Consider the following 22,898-nt stretch of genomic DNA (forward strand, 5'->3'; position numbering starts at 1 on the left):
CTCAGAGAGCAACCAGTGATTAAAAAGCATTTATTGGGACTGGAATGATAGCACAGCAGATAGGGCACTGGCCTGTATATGGCTGATCCGGTAGTGATCCCTGAATGCAGACTCAGGAGTAACCCTTGAGCACACCGGGTGTGGGCCAGGAGCAAAAATAAAAGGCATTTCTCTGTTTTAAAGGTTTCAGCCCTCTAAATAAAGCATTAAGTGAGATGCCATTGCACGTTCTTTGTGGATGTTGTTTTGTGTAAATGGTCTATGGGGAGTTGTCGAAGGGCCTTGGGTTGGAAAGGAGGGTGAGGCTTTAAGGGTGAGAAAAGGAAAACTCTCCTTCCTGCTACCATAAGTGCCAAGTGTCAGGGTTTTGTTTGTTTTATTGTGACCCTTCCTTTTTTGTTCAGAGCATCTATTAAGAACATCTTCAACGAGCCGACCTGCTTCTCTTCCAAGAGTGCCCGCCATGGAAAGTGCCAAGTCCATTTCAGGTAATCACTTTTATCTGAAAATTTCTTTTTAAAAAGTGCTTCCAGAGTTTCAGTGATGGTACTGAATACTTTCTCTTTACACTTGTTTAACTTTACTAACCTCTTTTTTTTAGTACTTGAGCTGATTTTTTTTTTTAATTTATTGAATCACCGTGACAACAGTCAGAAAGCCTTTCAGTTCAAGTCTCAGTCGGTCATACAATGATCAAACACCCGTCCCTTCACCAGTGCACATTTTCCACTTCCAAGAACCCCAGTATACTCCCCTCCCACTCACCTCCCGCCTGTGTGGCAGATTTCCACTTTACTCTCTCTCTCTACGTTGATCACATTCAATATTACGACAAAAGACCCAACATTATTCTTTGGAATTTTCCCCAACATTCAGACCTGCCAAAAAGACATAATTAGATACTTTGTTTTCTGTTGCTGATTATGAAGAGCATATGATGTTGTGTGGCCACAAGTGACCATGTGAATTTGGATTTCTGATATTTTAGTAATAAGGGTAAGCCTAGAGGGATTACTGCCAAAAGCCCCTGGGTTCTGAGATTGGTTTTTGTGCCTCTGGGATCATGGTCGTTCAGAAGTCGGAGGAGGCGTTTGAGGATGGCAACCCAGGGCATTGTCATGGCGGGGAGCAGGGCCGATTCCACCCCCCATCCCATGAGGCCCCATGTGCCTCGTCAGTGCAGTCTCATACCTCGCTGTTCATTAGGCTCTAAAAGATGCAGGCCTCCATGCCGCCACCACAAGGGGGGACAGGCGGAGGCACAGACACCCTTCCCCTCCCAGGGTGGCATAGCACCATAGTTAAATGCACATACCAGGACTATTTTCTGAACCACAATGGGGCCGCCCTGGTTCCCAGGCAACCTCTGATCCCGAAAGTCACGTCCACAACCCACCTCCAGCGCCATCTTCCAGCACACAGCAGCAAAGAAAACCGGCTGGAGGGCTGCACAACTCCTGGAGAATTCTCTGGGCCCCATACAATGCCGATATCACCGGGAGGTCCCAGATGGGATAGGTGCTGTCTCCCGGCCTTCTCCAGATGAAATCCCGGTGACCATGAGCTTCTACAAGCATGGCTCTGGTATGTGGGTACCAGGACAATGTTCTGAACCGCACGGCTGCATAAGCAGCCATTTTCTGATATGCAAAGTGATCAATGGAAAGTAAATGATCTAGCATTTGTCCCTGAAAAACAGGCTTGAATGGTGGTGGGAAAATCGAGCAAAATATAATGCCCAACCGAAATGCATCCAGAATTGATTATTTTTTTACTCTGAATATTCCCTGTTTAATTGTCCAGAGTCTATATGAATCAGTTTTATGGCCATAATTGCCAGTGAATGGCTTTATTTTTTAAAAAAAACCTAGTTTCCTTCCTTTAACATGCCGTGCCTGGGATCAAACCTAGGGCTTCCACGTGCAAAGTGTGTCCTTAAAGAGATCGCTTTCCTAGTGCTGAGTCAGACTCTGCTTGTAATTACCTTGACATCGTTAAGGAAAATGGAACCAATAAAGGGCAGAACATTATTGATGTAGAATATTGGTTGCATTACTACCAGCCCAGGGCTGATATCCGGACTATTCTCAGGCAAGAGAGAACTTGTCTGAGGTCTGGAACTTTTTCTGACTGTGCTCAGTCCAGTGTCCTGAGCTCCTGTTTGCCTTACTCCTTGCTGGAAAGCTGCTTTTGTTGTGACCTCTTACTGTGGGCTGAAGCAGCTCCTTCCTCTGATTCCCATATGGTATGATGTCATCATTTCCCAATAGGTGACACCTTTTAGTTTCCTGCTGATCTCACTGATAGATGTTTTGTCTTTTCTTTAAAAATACAGCCTTGTGCTGGATAGGTAACTTAAGGGACAGAGCAGATGGTTTGCATGCAGGAAGCCCAGTTCAGTCCCAGGTCAAGACCCAGTTCAGTCCCAGTTCACCCCTGCATGGTGCCCTGAGCACTGATAGGAGTGACCCCAAAACACAAACCTAGGAGTAGCACCTGTGTTCCACTGGGTAAGGCTCCAAACCAAAATAAATGGAGAAATAAAACAACAATATAGCCTGAATCAGACTTAAATCAAACCACGTAAGAAGTAGCTTTCCTTTCTGTCTTGGGGGGGGGGGGGGGGTTTGAGCCACACTTGGTGGTGCTCAGGGCTTACTCTTAGCTCTGTGCTCAGCTCAGGGGAGACTATATTGGTGCTGAGGATCAGCCAGCACCTAACGCCTGTACTCTTTTTCTAGCCCTTTCTTGGGGTATTCTTAACAATGTTTTCTTTTTTTTGTACTTTGTTGTGAGAACTCAGTGTACAAATCATATAGAATAGGCAGGGGGATGGGGGTATACTGGGGTTCTAGTGGTAGAAAATGTGCACTGGTGAACATTGGGTCATTGACCATTTGATTTTTGATCATTGTATGACTGAGACTTAAACCTGAAAGCTTTGTAACTGTTCTCACGGTGAAAAAGGTAAAGGTAAAGGCCCTCCCGTTGATCGTCGATTTGCTCGAGCGGGCCCAGTAACGCCTCCTTTGGAGACTTTGTTGTTACTGTGTCTGGCATATCGAATACTCTCGGTAGCTTGCCGGGCTCTCCGAGAGGGGCGGAGGAATCGAACTCGGGTGATTCAATAAAATAAAATATATAGAATAGTTGTACATCAACTATATTGTTGGTGTGGTATTTTTTTTTCTGTCAACTGCGGTAGTATTTTTTGTGCAAGTTCAAAATTATACTTTGAGATTTTCAAATGCTGGGGTGCAGGGAGTTTAGCACCTCTACCCTACAAGTTGTTCTGGGTCAACAGTGTAATTGAATGTGGAGTTCTCGTTGTGTATGAAATGATGACACATCAGAATATTTGGGGGGGGGGGTCACATCCCTTCAAAATCTGTGGGATTCGAATGCCTGGGAACAAATGACTGGTTAAAGAAACTGGTACATCTACACAATGGAGTACGATGCAGCTGTTAGAAGAGATGAAATATGCATATAAGTGGATGGACATGGAGAGTATCATGCTAAGTGAAATTAGAAAGAGAGGGACAGACATAGAATGACTGCACTCATTTGTGGACTATAAAATAGCATAATATGAGATTAACACCTAAGGACAGTTAGGATATATAAGGGCCAGGAGGATCACACCATGGTTTGAAACCCGACTCAGGTGCTAGGGGAAAAGGCAGTTGGGATGGAGAAGGAACCACTAAGTAAATGAAGATTTGGAAGGATCGCCTAGGATGGGAGATGAAAGTAGACCAAGGACCAAACAGGATGGCTTCTTCTATCTATATTGCAAATCATAAAGCCCAAAATTAGAGAATAAGAAAGATTGTACCTGCCACAGAGGCAGGGAGTGGGATGGGGTGAGGGTGGCCGGTGGGACACTGGGAACAATGATGGTGGAAAGTGCACTGGTGGAGGAATGGGTGCTCGAGCATTATGTGACTGAAACATGACTACGCAAGTTTGCAACTGTATCTCACAGTGATCCAATAAAACTAATATATATGTATGTATATAGTTATATATCTATATGTATATGGGATCTGGAGCGATAGCACAGCGGCTAGGACGTTTGCCTTGCACACGGCCATCTCGTACGACCCGGGTTCGATTCCTCCGCCCTTCTGGAGAGTTCGGCAAGCTACCAAGAGTATCTCGCCCGCACAGCAAAGCCTGGCAAGCTACCCGTGATGTATTCGATATGCCAAACACAGTAATAACAAGTCTCACAATGGAGACATTACTGGGCAGCCCTGGAGGACCCAGTATCTCAGGCCCCTGCACTGAACAGCTTGTTTGATCAAGAATCACTAGTTCGGTCCTCCAGGCCTCCTGAGTACCTATTGGAAGGCCCAAACACTCCTCCCACCCAAATATTTTCATGTGATAAATGGTATTTAAAATATATATATATTTGAAACCTTCCAAGGAAGTCCATTTAAAATGTCTTTGTGGGCTGGAGAGATAGCACGGTGGTTAGAGCGCACACCTTGCACGTGGCCTTCCCAGGTTCAATCCCAGGCATCCCCGTGGCCTCCGAGTCCACCAAGAGTGATCCCTGAGCGCAGAGCCTGGAATAGATACTGAGTACGACTGGGGTAAACTCCAACCACCCAAAAAACAGTTTATGCTATAAAATTGAAAGTACCCATTTCTTCTAACCAGTGTCTCGCAGAAGTAGTGAAGAGATGAAACGAGATATCTCTGCACCAGAAGGAGCGTCGCCCGCCTCTCTCATGGCTATGGGGACCACCTCCCCACAGCTCTCGCTCTCCTCCTCTCCCACCGCCTCTGTTACCCCCACCACCCGGAGCCGCATCAGGTAAGCAGTTCACTGGCCACAGCTCGGACCCAACTTTCCTGGCCTTTGGGAGGGAATCATCTGGTTGTAAAATAATGGCTTTCAAGCACTGATCTGATGTTTTTCCCTTTGTGTGTTACTGTTTTCTGATTGCTTTCCCTATACTCAGAACTGGGTAAGATAGAAGTGAAAACAAAAACAAAAGAAGTTCCTTTCCTCAGGTACCTCATTATTTTGTTCATGGGGTTTTGGGTTTGGTTTTGGATTTTTTTTTTTTTTAAATCAGAGACTCATTGTAAAATACTAGTGTTATGAGTAGAATGTTAGGGAAGATTTCCTAAAAGAATGGAATTTGAGTACAACCTTGAAGGTTGAAGAAGAGGGAGGAAGGCAGGGCTCTATTGGCAAAGATAGTGACATGAGTAAATGTACAAAAAGAATGAATAGGGCCCGAGAGATGGCACAGGAGGAGGTCAGGCACGTGTCCTGCTTGTCACATACCCAGGTTCCATCCACAGTACTGCATACAGACCCCCAAGCACTACCAGGTGGGGCCTTTGAGCACTGCCGAGCAGGACCCAAAACAAACAACAAAGAATGACCCGAGAGTTGGGGGAGCCAGCAGTCTAGGAAGCAAGGACGTTTGCTGTGTGTTGGAGGGAGATGGAAAGAGACACCAGGCCTGTTCAGCTGCAGTAGAAACCAGTAGGCTGGGATTGTTCTTGCGAGGCAATGGAGACCCTCTAAGGCCACTGGGTAGCAGCTGTAAAGTTTGACAAATAAATCAGCGACACGATTGAAAGATTATTCTAAACAAAAGTCAAGGAAAGCAGCTAAAAGGATATTAGAATGTTTCTAGGGCAAAGTCTCCAAATCTGGACCAAGACAATGGCAGTTGAAATGGTGGAAGAAGGGCTGGACTTGGGGTTTTCAAAGAGAAGTTCATTAATTCTGGCAACAGATTCTCCGAGAAGGAATAAAAGAATGAGACGCATCAAAGATGGCTCTAATTGTTAAGGGTGGGACTGAGAATATAATACTACATTTAGAGTTGATGAATACATGAAAATGTGATGTATCTTTTCATGTGTCTCTTATGTCAGAAGCCACTTAGCTGTAGAAAGTACTTAATGTTTAGAAGAAAGAAAACGTGAGCCCCCCAAAAAAGAACATGAACCCCCTCCAAAAAAAAAGAATATGACCAAAAATGTTGTTCATAGAGATGAAGGAAATCTGATGAAGGAGACCATAAGAAGAATCGAAAGAGCCAAAGAGATAATCACAACAGAGAGGATGCTTTCCTTGCATGCACCTCACCTGGGCTTGACCCTGGTACCACGTATGGTCTCCCCAGTCCCCACCAAGAATGATCCCTGAGTACAGGGCTAGTAGTGAGCCTGGGGCACTGCCAGGTGTGGTCCCAAAACAAAACAAAAAGAAGGGCTAGAAATGGGTCTCAGAACTTTCGCCATGTGTTAAGGATAAAATAAGATAATTGGCCTCTCACACTCCTCTATTGCAGCACCTGCAGGACTGTGCTTGGGGAGCACTTTGTGTGCCAGGTGGGGGCTGCTGGTGCCTCTGGGGCAAGCACCCACTCCTGCGCCCTACTTAGAAGTAAGGTCTCCGGCAAGATAGATTCTGGCTAGTTTCCTCTCCTCAAAGGGAAGTTCAGCTCCAGGAGGCTCTTCCATGGCTTCTTACTGTCTCCATAGAATTTGCCTTTCTTTGATGCTTTAAAGCTGTTTATATAACAAAATTGACCACGTGACCCATAGTAACCTTGCTCGTGGTTTAGGGACTTTCATGTTAAAATGAATGAGATAGTGGGAGTATACCTTCATGCCTTGGTTCACATCACTTCTCTGTTTTGGGTCCCCACAGACAGTGCTGTGAAGACCTGGGACCACTCCCAGGGGTTCTCAGCCAACCATGCATGGCAGCAGTTCACTGCGAGGGTTTGAGGCGGTGGTGCTCCTTAGGCCCGGTGTTGAAGTATTCTGTTCTTTTGCTTCTGGTTCTAAGATAAATTTACTGTTACTCCCCTATGCCTCCAGTTGGAAAAGTTTCATTTCAAAATAGGAACTTTTGCTTTCCTAAAATGATTCGAAGGGCAAGATACTTTTGATATTCTGACAGTTGGAAAAGGAGAATCACTGTGCAGAATAATACTGAACCACTTGCAAGTTGATAACCTTTAGGATACATAATGAGCTCTTGAAATTTATGGGGTGTGGGCTAGAGACCCTGCTGGTAAAGTAATCCCTACAGAATTACACCAAGTATTTAAAAGTATGTTGCTTATCAAGGAATAGGTTACTTTACAGAGCCCATCTCCCCCAGGTGGTCCTTAGTATTAGGCTCTACTTCAGAACTATATCCTGAGGCCTGAGGTTGTGACTCGACAATGGAATATTGAAGTGTGAACCTGCGTTCAGCAGATCTGGTGGAGCCTCAGGACACGGATCTGCATGCAGACACATGCTATGCAGCTCCTGCTGCTGCTGCTGCTGCATCCCTGAGTACTCTCAGAATCCTTTTTAAATTTTGTGTCTGGTTTGCCTATAGAGTAATACAAAATATTTTTTATTTGGAATATAATGTTTTTTTGTTTTGACTTTTTTGGTCACCCCCGGCGATGTACAGGGGTTACTCCTGGCTCTGCATTCAGGAATTACTCCTGGCGGTGCTCAGGGAACCAGATGGGATGCCAGGGATTGAACCCGGGTCAGCTGCTTGCAAGGCAAACGCCCTACCCACTGTGCTATCACTCCAGCCCCTATAAAATATTTTCTATTTGTTTTTCCTTCTTCCCCCCAATTGTAAGCACCTTGAAGAGAGAATTTGTGCTTTATAATCCTTTATTTCACACGACTTGCTCTTTGTCTTCATAATAAAGGAATTTGGAGGCCCTTCCTGGTGTTGCTCAGGGTCTCTGCCTACCTCACCGCCTGAGGGTCATTCCCTGGGGTGCTCTGGCAAACTTGCCATGTGCACTGTTGAATTCAGGCCTCCTGCATGCAAAACTTGCACTCTAGACTTTTGAGCTATCTCTAGCCCAGTAAAGGAGGTAGAGAGGGAAGTTAGGTTTGGGGGTCACTCCTAGGGGTGTTCAGGGCTTGCTCACTCCTGGCTCTTTGTTCAGGGGTCACTTCTCTTGTTGCTTAGGGGACCATGTGTGCTGAAAATCCACTGGGGTCAGTCACATACAAGGCATCTCTACTAGCTCTCATGCCCAGTGAAGCATTTCTAATTATTTTATTTTGGTTTGGGGGCATACCCAACAGTGCTCAGGGGTTTCTCCTGACTCTGTGCTCAGAGATCACTCCAGATAGGTTTGAGGGACCTCGGGTGCCTCGGATCGAACCCAGGTCAGCTTCATGCAAGGCTAAAGCACTGCCTGCGCTATTGCTCTAGCCCCTGAGGCATTCTTTAAAGATGCTGTCCTTGAGAACTTAGGAGGTTAGAAACAAAAGTGAAACAAAGCCAAAGCCAGCAGAGTTCTCGGGTCAAATAGTGAATGAAAGGTGGCCACACCACCTTTCAGGTGCTGGCACAATTCATTTGTTCTCCCTTTCCAAGCGTCTTCACATAGGTTTCATTATCTGTGGGTGTCCACTGTCCATTGTACTGAAATTTTGCCTATTTCCGAGTAGCTGATAAGTAGAATTTCTCCCTTTAGATAGCAAAGGTAAAGGTAAAGGCCTTCCCGTCGATCGTTGATTTGCTCGAGTGGGCCCAGTAATGTCTCCATTGGAGACTTTGTTGTTACTGTGTCTGGCATATCGAATACTCTCGGTAGCTTGCCGGGCTCTCCAAGAGGGGCGGAGGAATTGAACTCGGGTCGGCCATGTTGGCCGCTTGTAAGGCGAACACCCTACCCGCTGTGCTATTGCTCCAGCCAAAACTTCTGGTGATGATGGTTCTGTCACAACTCTGCAAAAATTGATAGGTAAAACTAAATAAAAAGGTACATCTTGCCACTGTGTATATCTACTTACAGTGCTACTCAGATTAAAAATTATTTCACCTTTGGGTTTCTTATTTTTATGTATCAGGGAAGAAAGGAAGGATCCTCTCTCAGCACTGGCAAGAGAATATGGAGGCTCAAAGAGGAATGCCTTGCTGAAATGGTGTCAGAAGAAGACAGAAGGTTACCAGGTAATCTAACAGTGCTCACACCAGCACTTGCTAAGCCAGGTGCTGGTTCCCACATTAGGAATGACAGGTCCTGTCACTGGTCTCAGCATTTGGACTCTACCCCAAACTCAACTCAGTAGCACTCGGATGAAAAAGTTTCTTTTAGAGGAGCTGGTCTTTCTGCCTTTATCGCACTTGTTATTTAAGTTCTGGTTAAATGCTTTAGTTGAGAACTCGGCTGGACTAAGTGAAAAGGTAGTAATTTTACTTTGAATCTTGCATGTAAAGTTTCCTTCCAGGTGTTCTCCAGGGCATCCTTCCTGTTGTGGTGTCTTTGTGCCCTCATCTCACATCTGCACTTTTTTTTTTGCTTTTTGGGTCACACCCGGCGATGCTCAGGTGTTACTCCTGGCTCATGCACTCAGGAATTGCTCCTGGAGGTGCTCAGGGGACCATATGGGGTGCTGGGAATCGAACCTGTGTTGGCCATGTTGGCTGCGTGCAAGGCAAACGCCCTACCCGCTGTGCTATCGCTCCAGCCCCAACATCTGCACTATTTTAATAACCCACTCTAAGTGACATTAGGTAAGGATGTCTTTTGGGAGAAGTACACAATGGAAACCTCTAAAATATATACATAGACTGCTGGAAGGTTCTGATGACCTCACATCCAGTGTTAGAAAGAGTCTCCTCAAATTTCAACAGATACTCTGAATTGCTCTTTCATATTTTGATGAACACAAAGCATGACATAAGAAAGGATTTAGAGTTCTGAATTCTTCATAGAACTTCATAAAGGAGCTAAAGGGCAATGTTTCCCGGTAATGTGTACATGAAAGAGGAGGCGTAAAGCAGTAGAATCTTGGAGGTTGTTCAGGGCCACCGTTAGGAGTCAGGACTAAGCATTGTAGGGAGCACGTCCAAGGCAAGAACTACCAGGCTGTTGGATAGCCTCTCCCCCAGCCCTCATCTCACATCTGCGCAAGGCCAGGAACTGCTAGCAGAACAGTCCCAGCCCAGCGTGCGAGAAGCACTGAGCTGAGGGAGTAGCTGTCTATGGATATAGCCATCCCTCCGCACCATGTCCTAAGGGTCAGCCTGCAGTGAGCTCAGGGAAGTGGTCACTCCTTTTCCAGGGTGGCCAGGGGGATTTGATCCACAACAGCCCTAACACCAGGATCCTGAGTCCTGCCTTCGGTAGTTAATACTTGTTGCAAGAAGGACATTCAAAAATCAGTAGCCAAACCATTCATCTTCAGAACGTTTAACTCAGACACAAACTACAAGGCTGACTCAAGAGCAAAAAGAATCTGAACAGAACTAGAACACCAGAAAGCCAGGACCAGATGACTTCTGCCAGATGTTTTGGTATTGCAGGTGTGAGGCGTGCCAAGCCTTGTGGCTCAAGTACCACCAGATAACATCCCCAGCCTCTTCTGCCACATACTTAGAAGATTTAACCTCCATGTTTCGAAAAATAGAAGGACATTTCCTAACTCATTCTCGCAGGCCCATATTTTCCTCTTACCAATGCTAGAATAAGATCCCACAAGAAAACTACAGCTGAGAAAACTATAGCTCAGCATCCTTAAACAAAGGGAAACATTTTTGTGCTTAAGGCAGTCTTTGCTACAACCCAGCTCCCCCTTCCTATTTCCTATGAACTCTTCTGTAATAATATTGATGTCCTTGTTTGTTTAGCTTTTATGTCCTATAAGGTAGATACCTGTTCTTTAAAAGCTGTTTAAAAATAGAGATGGTGCTGGTTCTTGTATTTCAAAGTCTGTGAGTTAAAATGAGACCATCTGAAATACATAATCTTCCACTGAAAGCTGCATCTATATGTTGTCAAAAAGCTCTTACTGGGCTGTAGCTCTGGCTGAGTGATGAGCTTGCCTGTCCTTTGGAGACGGCAGTTTGAAACCAGCCCTTTAGTGTCTGAGGACTCACAGTCTGGAGGAAAGGGCAGGTTGTGACACTTGACCAGCTCACTTGAGCAGGAGCCGTTAAGTGACACTTAGCACGTACTGCTTTCTCAGACCCCAGATGCATCATTACTCCTCAGCACATGCATGCTGTATGTCATAGGAGCTGTCTAATCAATGGAGATAGATTCCCTAATACCCGTATCGTCTTCCTTTAACTCTTAAGAGTCATCCTAAAATAATTGCATTAATCACACTGTAATTTTATTAACTGTCCATTACAAAACAAGCCCTCTGACTTTGGCCTTTTATCTAACAAATTTGTCCCTTTTAAATTGTGCCATCACTTATTGTTCACTAAAGTTTTAGAATGCTAAAATATTACTGTTAAAAGGGCCTCGATGGTCTGATTACTGTCAGGTTTACAAATGTGAGGCCGAGATTCCCCACGCAAATAAATGACTGCCTCAAGGCTCTGTTGTGAGTTCATGGCTTCCCATCCACAACTTTCTGAGTTGCTGCTTTAAGGACTGCATCTTGCTTATTTTAATCGGTGCCTCTGTTTTGTATGATGATGGTTTTAAATTTAAATAATAATTTTTAAGACTTATAGGGAGAACCTATAAGAAGTAATAATCTAATCCTGTTCTCTAACCGTTGTAATTTCTGCTTCCCAGGGACTTTCAGTTCTTTTATCCGTTTCTTTAGGGACTAACAGTATGAGATGAATAGTACAATAAAGCAAACCAGATAATAGAGAAAATAATTTATACTCTTGGTAAACTTGTTTTGGTTACAAATTATGTTTGTGGCAGTTTATGTTGCATTCCTGTTCTTTTATTTTAGAAAAGCCTAACTGATTAAAACCAAGGAGCCCCTCAAAGGTTAATATAAGAGAGCTTCACTTTAAATGAAAAATTGCATCGTTTTCTCATAAGATGCCAGACTTAAAAATGGCTTAGTTAAGCCAAAGAATAACAAAATCACTTAATCTAGTACAAAACAGTTTTAATAAATGAACAGAAGCTCTTAGTACTGCCTGAGGTAATTTAATCTCTAATAAGCATTAAATGCAGTTTAGTTGGGAATTTGTTCTTTAGTGCTTGAGCCAAAGAAGACGAAAACTGGCCATTTCGTAGTGGATATGAGTGAACAGTTGATGGGTTTAAATAATTTAGAAATGAAGTTTTTATGTATTAGGCTTTACTGGTATTCTAGCAATTTTTCTAAATGCAAAAGTTAACGTAGATACTTTGCATGTGTGTGTGTGGCAATGCTGGGGCTCAGACCTAGGTCTCGTACATGTAAAGCATACACTTTACTATTAGCATGGTTTTAAATTTAAATAACTTACAATTTTTAAGTTAGCCCAGCTGACTTAGACACCAACTTAAAATCATTCTAAGCTCTGTGCCGAATATCGTGTTGCTGGGTGTTGAAACAGAGATCAGAAAATTCCTATTTTCAGAAAGCTACAGTGAAAAACACACCAGTAAATACAATTCTACATAAACGTCTGTATGTTGTTGAGTTAGACTGTTGTTACACCAAACTCTGTGGTTCTGAACTACTATAAAAGCTATTTAAAATACATATTTATATCTTTGAAGGCACTGGGAACAAGTGAAAGCAGCCAGGATAAATTTGGCAGGAGCCAAATTACAGAAAGAAAGAAAGAAAACACACCGAGCTGAGTTTCTGCCTTAAAAAAAAAAATCCTTGCAGCATCTGCCAACTTCTGGCCATACCAGATAGAAAGCAGCAGCCCAGAACTTGTTTCGGATTACTAACTAGGACAACGCAAATTTGAATTCAGGACTACTAAGGTCCAGAAGCCCAGGAAAAAGACTCTCAGAGTAGAGAATGCAATTTTTATTGTTGGTGTTGTTTTGCTTTTTTCATTGAATCACCGTGAATTTCAAAGTTATAAAGATATTTATGATTGAGTTTCAGGCGTCTCTCGTTCCAACACCAATCCCTTCACCAGTGCCCACTACCCACCACCCGTGTGAATGCAATTTGTGAGATAATTTTTGCCCTCAAGGTATATGTCAAATTAGTTGGGGAAATTCAGCAGAAAGCACTTCAAGAGGACAAAAATTGTTTACACAGTACTTGGGAGGTAAAAGTTTTGGGTTCAAAATGAATGACCCTGAAAGCTGTTTCACATTTTAACAGAGACCCTACAAGAAGTACACCCCAGAATTTGTCTTTAGGTGCCCAACGCTTACTCTGGTTGTCTAACGACACTTAGAAACTCCCTCTGTCAGGAGAGGCTGTCATCCGACCTCCTTCTCTCTTGGTACATAGGAGTTCTCGTTCCTTCTGAGATACCAGGTCTACCAGAAACCCTGATGAAATGATTAGAATCAAAAAAAGGAATGAGTAACAGAAAGGAACTAAAAATGATTCAGGTAGTGGAGCTCTTCGGCCCTAAAATGATGGATTGATGTCAATCCATTGTCAGCTCTCAGTTTATGCATTCTTGGTCATATTACAGAAAGATTCTAGCCTACCTTCCTAGAAATTAATAGAAGGAAATACATTTACTAGAGCTGTAAAAGATTGGAATGTCTCTGTAAGCCCATTTACCCTGGCAGCTGTGAAATGTACTGGACAGCTTCAGGTTGCATGAATCCTGTGCACGGCCCTAGTTTAGGTTGCTGGCACTGTACTGCCTGCTGTGCACCCCAGCATGTCCCCCAGGCGTGTGTGTGTGTGTGTGTGTGCGTGTGTGTTGGGGGGAGAGGGGATGGGGGCAGTCATACCTGGCAGTGCTTGGGGACTACAGGAGTAGCTTGGTGCCAGGTGGTCGCCCCTGGCTGTGCTTGGGGGACCTGCTCGGGGGACCCTGTGGTGCTGAGTTTGAAACTGGGCCTCCTGCATGTGAAGCATGTGCTCCAGTCCATGGTGTGTGGCACATGCAGTTGACCCTTGAACAGCATGGGGCTTCCCAGCACTGTTCCCCTACTCCCAAGACATCAGTAACAAGCACTCAATAACATTTTGTTTAATATTCCGTAGAAAATCATAAGGGAGAAAAAACACATTTGCAGTTTGTTGATGCTGCATAACATCATTTATTTATAAGAGAATTTACCTCCAAGTGGACCCATGCATTTCAGTCATGTGTCACTCAGGAACACCTCTAGCTGTTGAAAGTGCTGTTGTTGTTGGAGAACTATTCTGCAAATGTAAGTTAGGTCTCCCGGTTGAGAATGTTGTTCCAATCTGTATCTTTAACTATTTTCTGCCTGTTTAGTCTGTCAGTTGTTGATACTGGAATTCCTTGGCTTTAGTCTTGGGTTTCTGTTTTTCCATAGCGTGCTAGCAGTTTTTGCTTTGTGTATTTTGAAACAGTTACTAGGTACATAAATGTTAAGATTGTGTCCTCTTGGAACTGGAGAGATCTCTCAGAGGGCTGGAACACAAGCTTTGCATGATAAAGGCCCAGGTTTTCTCCCTGCTGCCGCATTGTTCCCCCAGTATTTCTGGGAGTGACCCCCAAGCACCATAAGTTTGTGTGTATGAGTATGTACGTGTACACACACACACACATACACACACACGGTGCTTATATGTATACACAAATACATATGCACACATATACATGGTTCTTATATATACATGGTACTTATACACATACACATATGGTACATGTATTTGTACATGTGCTTATATATATGTATATATATATAGACATACACGATATACACCATTTATATTTGAAGGGGAAAATTAAGGGGGGGAAACACCAGTTTCCCATTCTTATCTGTAGTTTTGACTCTTTTCCATGAATAATGCTGCCTACTTTGTTATTCACCTTTGATTTCCAGCACCATGAAACCGTTGTTCTTGATAGTTTTTTCTAGTTTTATGTTCGCCCTTTAGAAAAAGGGTTTGTCAGCCTCTGCTCCACCACACCTAGAAGTTTCCCAGTGAACTTCCTCCAGGCTTCTTCTCCTCCCCCCCGCCCTCTCTCTTTTCTTGTCTTTCTTGACCCTCATTCACTAAGCAACAACAAAAGAGCATTTATCCCTTATTCTCCCAGAATTGTTTGCCCTCATAAATTGAAAAGAGTGTTAGTAAAGTAAAAGCTAAAGAACAGATAAAAATAGCTTGATCCTTCACAGCATCCTTTGTAACATTAGATTGTCTGTAGACAAATAGGAGAAAAGGAAATTCTCTTAATAGATTGTGCGAAGTATTCATGTGGTACTTGCGATTGTCTCCTTGGGCAACCCATAGTGAGCCTGGTCTGTAATGCTCCTTTCTTACTTACTCCCAACACTTTGGAGCTGTGGGCTAAGTGAATTCTCTATACAAAGGCAGCTTCCCTCACGTGAAGTGATTGGTGCCTCGATGTGATTGACCAGGCTTTTTGTGATCCCCGGAGTGGCCAGGGGATGGATAGAAAAGCATCCTCTGCACACATCACACACCTGCCCATATCAGAAGAGATCTTCGTTAGTTTTACAGGATGCCACTTGCTCTCCCACCTCCCCTTCCCTCTCTTCCTCCTTAGCCTCCTTGTCATGACTCCAGCTCAGGCTGGGATAAGGGTGGGTGACAAGCTGGGCTTCTGCCGGTGGGAACTGAGCACTGCGTGGAAGGAGTTTTTCTGGTCAAAGCTTTGTTGGTTCATTTCCTTCTTTTAGAACCAGAATCTTAAGGTCATGGAAATGGCCTCCCAGAGTTCGGTCCCCGGCATCCCATTTGGTCCCTCATGCAGTGCCAGGAATGATTCCTGAGTGCAGAACTAAGAGTAACTCCTGAGCACTGCTGGGTGTGGCCCCACCCCACCCCACATTTTTAAACATGGTCATTTTGCGTCGAAGCCAAGTTTCTATACAGAAAGATCTTGTCTATGAATATCCATTGTGTTCCAGGGGTTGAACTTACTTGAACAAAGGGGAAAAGAATGGCTAGCTCTGTAAGCCCCACCCGTTCTTTATCGGAACTCACTTATACTCGCAAGTTCTCTCAAGTTCTCTCCAGTGAAACAAACAGAACTGCTGCAGTCCTGACTTTCTGCATCGATAACAAGATATCTTCATCCTGACGGCTCACAGCTGCTGGACAAGAAGGTCACATGTCTCCATCAGCCACCAGGGAATAGCAGAGCTTACATCTCGGCTTCTCGGGCCTAGGTCCACTGTCTCGCAGGCGGAGGAGGTTAGATGATTCTCAGTGTCACAGCAGAGCAAAAGAACTGCTTCCTGTTTCCAGGGGATTCCTTCTAATGCCAAACAGAGCAGCTGGGAAACAGCTTTCCCAGAGTCACAATGTGTTTCTTTCATTCTCCTCAAACAGAATTTGACAGCAGCCATTAGTATCTATTTCCATAAATATCAGCACTATAAATTTTTTTAATGAGTTGCTTAGTATTGTTACCATGAATTCATTTTTCCTTTGTTTCAGTGGACGTGGATGATGCTTCCCAAGTTTTTTTCTTTTGCCCTGACACAAATTAGAGGTGAGAGTGGAGGAATTAGGTATAGCCCCAGTTTGGGTTTCAGGGGGTACGGGGTGATGAGGGGAAGGCACACCCCACTGTGCTCAGGGCTTCCACCAGGTTCTGCACTCAGGGATCTCTCCTCTCTCGGACTGGGAGCCACATGCAGTGCTGCGAATCCAACCGAGGTCGGCTGCCTGCAGAGCAAGGGCCTTAACCCCTGCTCTGCCTCTCCTGCCCCCCAGCACTAGGTCTAACTTAAATGCTGATTTTCAGTTTTCTCATTCAGGACCGATCTGAAAGCTGTTTAGTCCTGGTGACACTGGCGTGTGACAGGGACAAATAGAGATGTTACTGGCGCTCGCTCGAGCAAATCGACAAACAACGGGGTGATAGTGATAGTCCTGGTGTCTTGCTCACCCTCTGGAGAGCCATGAACTGACACACAGTGCTGGTCCCTGTGCCCGGCCCATTGTAGCCTCTCCATTGAATGTGCTGGGAGTGCTGGAGGTGGGAGACGCCTGAGGAGTCATCAGAGACTAAGTTCTTTCACTAAGATTTTGTTCCTCTGCCCTTTATTCATTCGCTTCCCGTTGCACTCCCAGGAATGACAGAGGAAACCTGCCGGGCGCAATGAAGTGGTTGGGTTGCCGGTGCGCTTTCGCTTTGAGGGCTGTGTCTGAGTGCTGGGTTTCCTAAGATGAAATTTGAAGAGCTTGATCTGAATGAGCACCCAAAATTCCTCTTCTAGAAATTGGGAGAAAGTCAGACTTCAGGCTGGAAATCAAGACAGATGGTGTGGGGGCTTTCACTCCTCAGGTGAGGAAACGGGAAGCGAGAGAGGCAGCTCCAGGCCCAAGGCCCCACATTCCTCTCTGCACTTGCAGCCTGCGGGCTCTTCCTCCTGGGTCAGCCTGTCTGCCCCAGGCCCCATGTTCAGACTTCTGTAAGTAGTAGGTCTTTTTATTATGATGATTGCTGAGAAATCAAGCTGAAGAAAAATCAGATAAGTAACATTTGGGGGGAGTTGCTTAATTATTTTTAATAAAAGCAAAACCGGTCCATTTATCTGACTCAGATAATCCTTACAGCATGCCACTCTTCTTAGATCCTGAGAAATCACTTTTTCCCCCCTAGTGCTTTATCTGCCTTAAGATAAGATGCCAGTCTAACAGCATGAGGTCTGGAGAGAAGTTGAGATTTGACAGGGTAATTATGTGAGCACTCGGGTGGTTCATAACTGAGTTCCACGTGATCTGAAGTCAGTGTGGACATTTAGAGTGACTGCTCTCATTTGGGGAGGCAGGTTATCTGTAAAGATACTGTTGCTATCCCCATGATACAGAATTACAGGAAATTTCCTTTTTTTTTAAGGTCACAAAAATTGTACTTGTCACCAGTGAAATATTCTAGATGTTAAATAGATCCTTGCACCGGTGGCTCCTCCCCTCAGCTCATTCAACTTCCACACCTGTCATCCCCAGTCACTGTTCCAGAACTATCTTCACTGTCAACCTCCGAGATTTCACAGTTCAAACCTGGTCTTCTTTCTTCTTCAGCCCTCTCTCTCTCTCTCTCTCTCTCTCTCTCTCTCTCTCTCTCTCTCTCTCTCTCTCTCTCTCTCCTCTCTCTCCTCTCTCACTCTGTCTCTCTCTCTCCCCCCCTCCTCTCTCTCTCCTCTCTCGCTCTCACTCTCCCTCTCTCTCACGCTCTTTTGATCTCTCACTCTCTCTCATTCTGGGACCATATGTGATGCCGGGGATTGAACCCAGGTTGGCTACATGCGAGACAAGCACCCGGCCTGCTCTATGATCTCTCCGGCGTCCAGCATTTATACTTCTCTAACAGAGACCTCATGGAGTGGGTCAGTAGACGGGCAAGCGCTTTCTGTTGTCTGTCTTCCAACGCTGTCTGGATCCGTTGCTCACCCACCTCTCTCAGGGCACTCTGCCCCTCTCAGGTTCTGATTTCCATCCTCTTCCAAATCTGGTAGGCGATTGAGCATTCTATATTAAGGGGTGGAGGGGAGAAAATATTTTCTTTCTGAGTTCTCTAGGCATTCTTTCCAGGAGAAAGAGGATCTGGTTTTCTCCTGTGAAATAATAAATAACCATCCCCAAAGTTACTGGATTAAAAAATGAGGACACACAGGTCATGGATCAACAGTGTGCGTGGGGGTGGGGGGGGGTCGCTTTGTACAAATGTCTCCTCTCTGCTCCACTTGGCTCATCCGAGTCTCCAGCCCACATGTCTGGCTGAGGGTAACTGTGGGCTGAGACTTTTACTGAAACTACGGAAACCTACGTAGTCTCTCTCCATGGCCAGGGTTTCCTCTCATTGTGCTGGCTGTATTCCAACGGCGAGTGTCCCAAGAGAAAGGCAGGCAAAACCCCCCCGCCGTCCCCTCCACCCCACCCCTGCTTCTTACGACCTAATCATGGAAGTCCTTCAGCACCTCTCCTGACAAATTTTGTTGTCAAGGTTTTATGGTTTGGTGATTTTATTTATTTTTTTTGGGTGCACCCGGCTGTGCTTAGGGCTTACTCCTGGATCTGTGCTCAGAGATCGCGCCTGGCAGTGTTCAGGGGGCCGTATTCCAGGGATCGAACCCGAGCCGGCTGTGTGCAAGGCAGACACATTAGCCCTTGCGCTATCTCTCTCGCCTTGTGATTTGAAAACGCTTGGCCTGTGAAAGTGTCCCCCTCTGTGATGAGCAAACGCACCCATCGCCAGGGACGTTTCCCCATCCGCCTTTGTAGCCTCCGCATCCTGCCTCTTTCCCAGCTCCATCTTTCCTCGTCGCCTATCAAGTAACCACTGATCTGCTGTGGCTGTCAGAATTCATCATTCATGTGAGTGGGATCCTAGTGTGTAGCATTTGGGTAAGATTTTTGCCTCTTAGCATGATTATTTTTAAATTTGTTCAGTATCAACAATGTATTTCCTGTCTCACCATGCCCCCCCCCCCCCCCTGACCCCAGGATAGTCCATATATCAGAACTTGTTTAACCAAGCTGTCGTCGGCCAGTTGTGTTGTTGTTTCCAGTTGTTCCTTATTGTAAGCGAAGCCCTATCAGTATTCACGGGCTTGTATTTGGATCTGAAAGTATAGATCGACTAGTTCGTGCAGTAGATATAAGCAGCTTTCACGTTGTTGGTGGTGGTGTTGTTGTTTTGGGGGAGTGGGCTTAGTTGGACCTCCCAAGTGTACTTGGGGAGTAAATATGATGTCACAAGTGCCTAGTACCACGTTTGGGGCCCTAGGGAAGGCAAATCCCCTCTTTGGCAGAGTCATCACATGCTTCCACTGCAGGTATCTCATTGCCTCTGGTTCAGGTGTAAAGTGTTTGTCTTTGTTGGGAGGTGTGGTGGGCAGTGCGGGGGTCTCCCAAGTGGTGCCCGGGGGTCAGGCCAAATGGCTGGATGCCTGGGGCTTGACAGTGCTGTGCTGCCTGGTGGTACTAGGGCACCTGGGTCAGCCCCAGCTGTTCTTTTTTTTTTCTTTTTCCATTTTTTATAATTTTATTTATTGAATCACCGTGAGAGCAGTTACAAAGCTTTTGGGTCTAAGTCTCAGTCATACAATGAAACACCCATACCTTCACCAGTGCCCATTCTCCACCACCAACAACCCCAGTATACCCTCATCCCACACCCTCCCCCTGCCTGTGGGGCAGATGATCTCCACATTACTCTCTCTCTGCTTTGATCACATTCAATATTTCGACACCAGACCCACCATTATTTGAGATTTTACCCCAACACTCAGATCTGCTGAAAAGGCAACAATAGACAATTTGTTTTCTATTGCTGGTTATGACTAACATATGATGTCGTGTGGCTGCAGTAGGGCCATGTGGTTTTGAAATTCTGAAATTTTAATGCTTAAATCTGGAGGGATTTCTGCCAAAAGCCACTGGGTTTAGAGATCTGCTCCTGAGTCTCTGGGATCATGGCCGTTGAGCAGCTTGATAAGGAGCCAAAGAGGCCATTCGTGGGCGATGACTTGGGGTCTCATTGGGGTGGGGAAGACAGGCCTGGCTCCACCTCCCCCCTCATCCCGTGAGACCCAACAAGTTTCGTCACTGCGGGCCCAAGCCTGACTGTCCAATGGCCTTTGGAGGATGACAGCCCCCAAGTCGCCAAGAGGGAGCAGGCGGAGGGACAGCACCCATTCCCCCCTGGAGTGGCCCGGTGACAGTAACCTACTGCGGGGTCCGGACACATTTCTAACAAAAGCCGCTGGGTTTTGAGATCTGTTTCTGAGTCTCTGGGATCAAGGCCGTTGAACAGCTTGATGAGGAGCCAGAGAGGCCGTTTGTGGGCGATGACTTGGGGTCTCGTTAGGGTGGGGAGGACAGGCCTGGCTCCACCTCCCCCCCCATCCTGTGAGACCCAACAAGTTTTGTCACTGCGGGCCCAAGCCTGACTGTCCAATGGCCTCTGGAGGATGACAGCCCCCAAGTCGCCAAGAGGGAGCAGGCGGAGGGACAGTACCCATTCCCCCCTGGGGTGGCCCAGCGACAGTAACCTACTGCGGGGTCCGGACACATTTCTGACAAAAGCCGCTGGGTTTTGAGATCTGTTTCTGAGTCTCTGGGATCAAGGCCGTTGAACAGCTTGATGAGGAGCCAGAGAGGCCGTTTGTAGCCCCAGCTGTTCTTCTGGGCCACCAGGGCTACCTGATTGTGCAAGGGGGGTTGGGGGGGTGGAGGGGGTTAGGGGCCCGGGTTTGAATAGCTCGTGCAACTCATGTGCCCCGATTGCTGAGCTGTCTTCTGACTCTCCTCCCCGCCCCCCGCCCCTTTAAAATGCGTTACACTTACAGATGAAGTAGACCACTGAGTTTGAGTCTGATGAGAAGCACAGGAAAGTGGTGCCATCAGTGTGGTACTTTCTTCGATGTTCAGCCATTTTATCCTCTGCCAAGATGGTTCACTGTAGGTGTAGAAACAGCGGCACTGACAGATAGAAAAAGTGTCCTGTTCCTGCTGTCAGCAGGACGCCAGGGTCATCTCACGGTGAGCGCGCTATATTGAGCATCTCTTTCCTGAGTTCATTTCCTTCCCCAGCTACTGCAGGGCTGCGGGCACTTCACGCCCAGGCTGCCCTGTGCTCTGGTGTCCTGGGAGGCCTGGGCCCGGCCCGCGAGATTTCAGACCGGGGATACAGTTCTGGGTAAGAGCAGGAACCATTCCAGGCTTGCCTTCTGTCTCTGCACAGATCCGAGGGTGCCCCTCCATCTGTGGGCTGTGATTCCCAGAGGAGAAGTGACGCGTCCAAATCACCGTCTTCCCTCCTGGTGTTCCTCACCAAGGCAGGGCTCTTTGGCTGAACTAACAGTGTATTGTGTAGTCTCTGTGTGGTGGCGTTTTCCTGCATGAATCAGGTTGGTTTGTTTCTTTTCTTTCTCTTTCTGCTTTTTCGGCCACACCTGGTGCTGCTCAGGGCTTACTCCTGCCTCTTTCCTCAGGGATCACCCGACGGGGCTCATGGACCATGTGGGATGCTGGGGATTCAACCTGAGTGGGCTGTACACAAGACAAGCGCCTGGCCTCTGTGCTCTCTCCAGTCCTTCATGTTTGTTTGTTTGTTTGTTTGTTTGAAGAGTGTGATGGCTTCCGTGTTGTCTTCGAATAGCCCTCGTGTTTAGAAGTCCAAGCATTCTTCCCTTCCCACCGTCACCCCTAGCCAGGCTCAGCTGAGACTTTTTTGTTTTGTTTTGTTTTGTTTTTGTTTGGAGGGCCAGTGACAGCACAGACAGAGCCAGTTCCCCTCGACTCCACCTCAGCAGGTGGCACCACCCCACATCTGGGCCATTTCCAGCAGCCACCGGAACCGGAATCAGCTCTGTTGCCCTCACCATCAGGGTCGAGCGGGGGCCAGTGCTGCAGAGTCAGCAGCAAAGCCCCAAATACGGAGCCTCTGCAGGTGCATCCTTGGAATGGAGAAGAATTTTTGTTTTGCTTACCTGGCTGTGTACAGGGCTTACAGCTGCCTGTGCATTTAGGGACCGTACCTGTCAGGGCTCGGGGAAGAACATTTTGTGGGGCACCAGGGATCCGACCTGGGTTAGCCACGTGCAAGGCGAGTACCCAACCCGCTGTACTACCGCTCTGGCCCATCACCTAAGACTTGCATGTCCTCTGAACTTTTCCATCTACTTTTCCTCAGAAATTTCTTCTCTTTGAGGGGTGCTCTCGAGCTGTGGTCAGGGACCCAGGGAACGCTCCTGCACTTATAGTTCCGTGCTCAGGTTCAGCAGTGCTGGGGGCTGTGTACCACTGGAGTGAGTGATATGTGTGCATCTGTGTGTCGGGGGGGAGGGGGCGGACGGGCAGGGGGGCATGCAGTATGCAGTGCTAGGGACCAGACTTGGGGCTTTGGACTATAAGGTTTGTACTCTGGCCCCTTTAGCACCTCTCAGAAGTTTGTTAGTGAGTTTATTTTTTCAGCAGACGTTACTTGCCGACTGACTGCAAGAGTGTGCCAGGTTTTTTTGTTGGACTCCTTCAAAGCACAAGCCCACCTTTGAGGACTGTGGTCTTTGAGACGCAGAGTCAGGCCCTGT

The 22,898-nt window shown here is 46.3% G+C and overlaps 1 protein-coding gene across 1 annotated transcript in view; it reads left to right on the plus strand.

Annotated features, from left to right (window-relative positions):
* Positions 1-22,898, plus strand: part of SPECC1L (sperm antigen with calponin homology and coiled-coil domains 1 like) — a 120,147-nt gene that overhangs the window by 85,924 nt on the left and 11,325 nt on the right. The window contains exons 11-13 of the mRNA XM_056120635.1: positions 405-488; positions 4,672-4,828; positions 8,866-8,968. Coding sequence (XP_055976610.1) covers positions 405-488; positions 4,672-4,828; positions 8,866-8,968 — 344 coding nt within the window. The remainder of the gene's footprint in view (positions 1-404; positions 489-4,671; positions 4,829-8,865; positions 8,969-22,898) is intronic.

The sequence above is a fragment of the Sorex fumeus genome, unplaced genomic scaffold, assembly GCF_029834395.1.
Source record: "Sorex fumeus unplaced genomic scaffold, SorFum_2.1 ptg000043l, whole genome shotgun sequence".
Lineage (NCBI taxonomy): Eukaryota > Metazoa > Chordata > Mammalia > Eulipotyphla > Soricidae > Sorex > Sorex fumeus.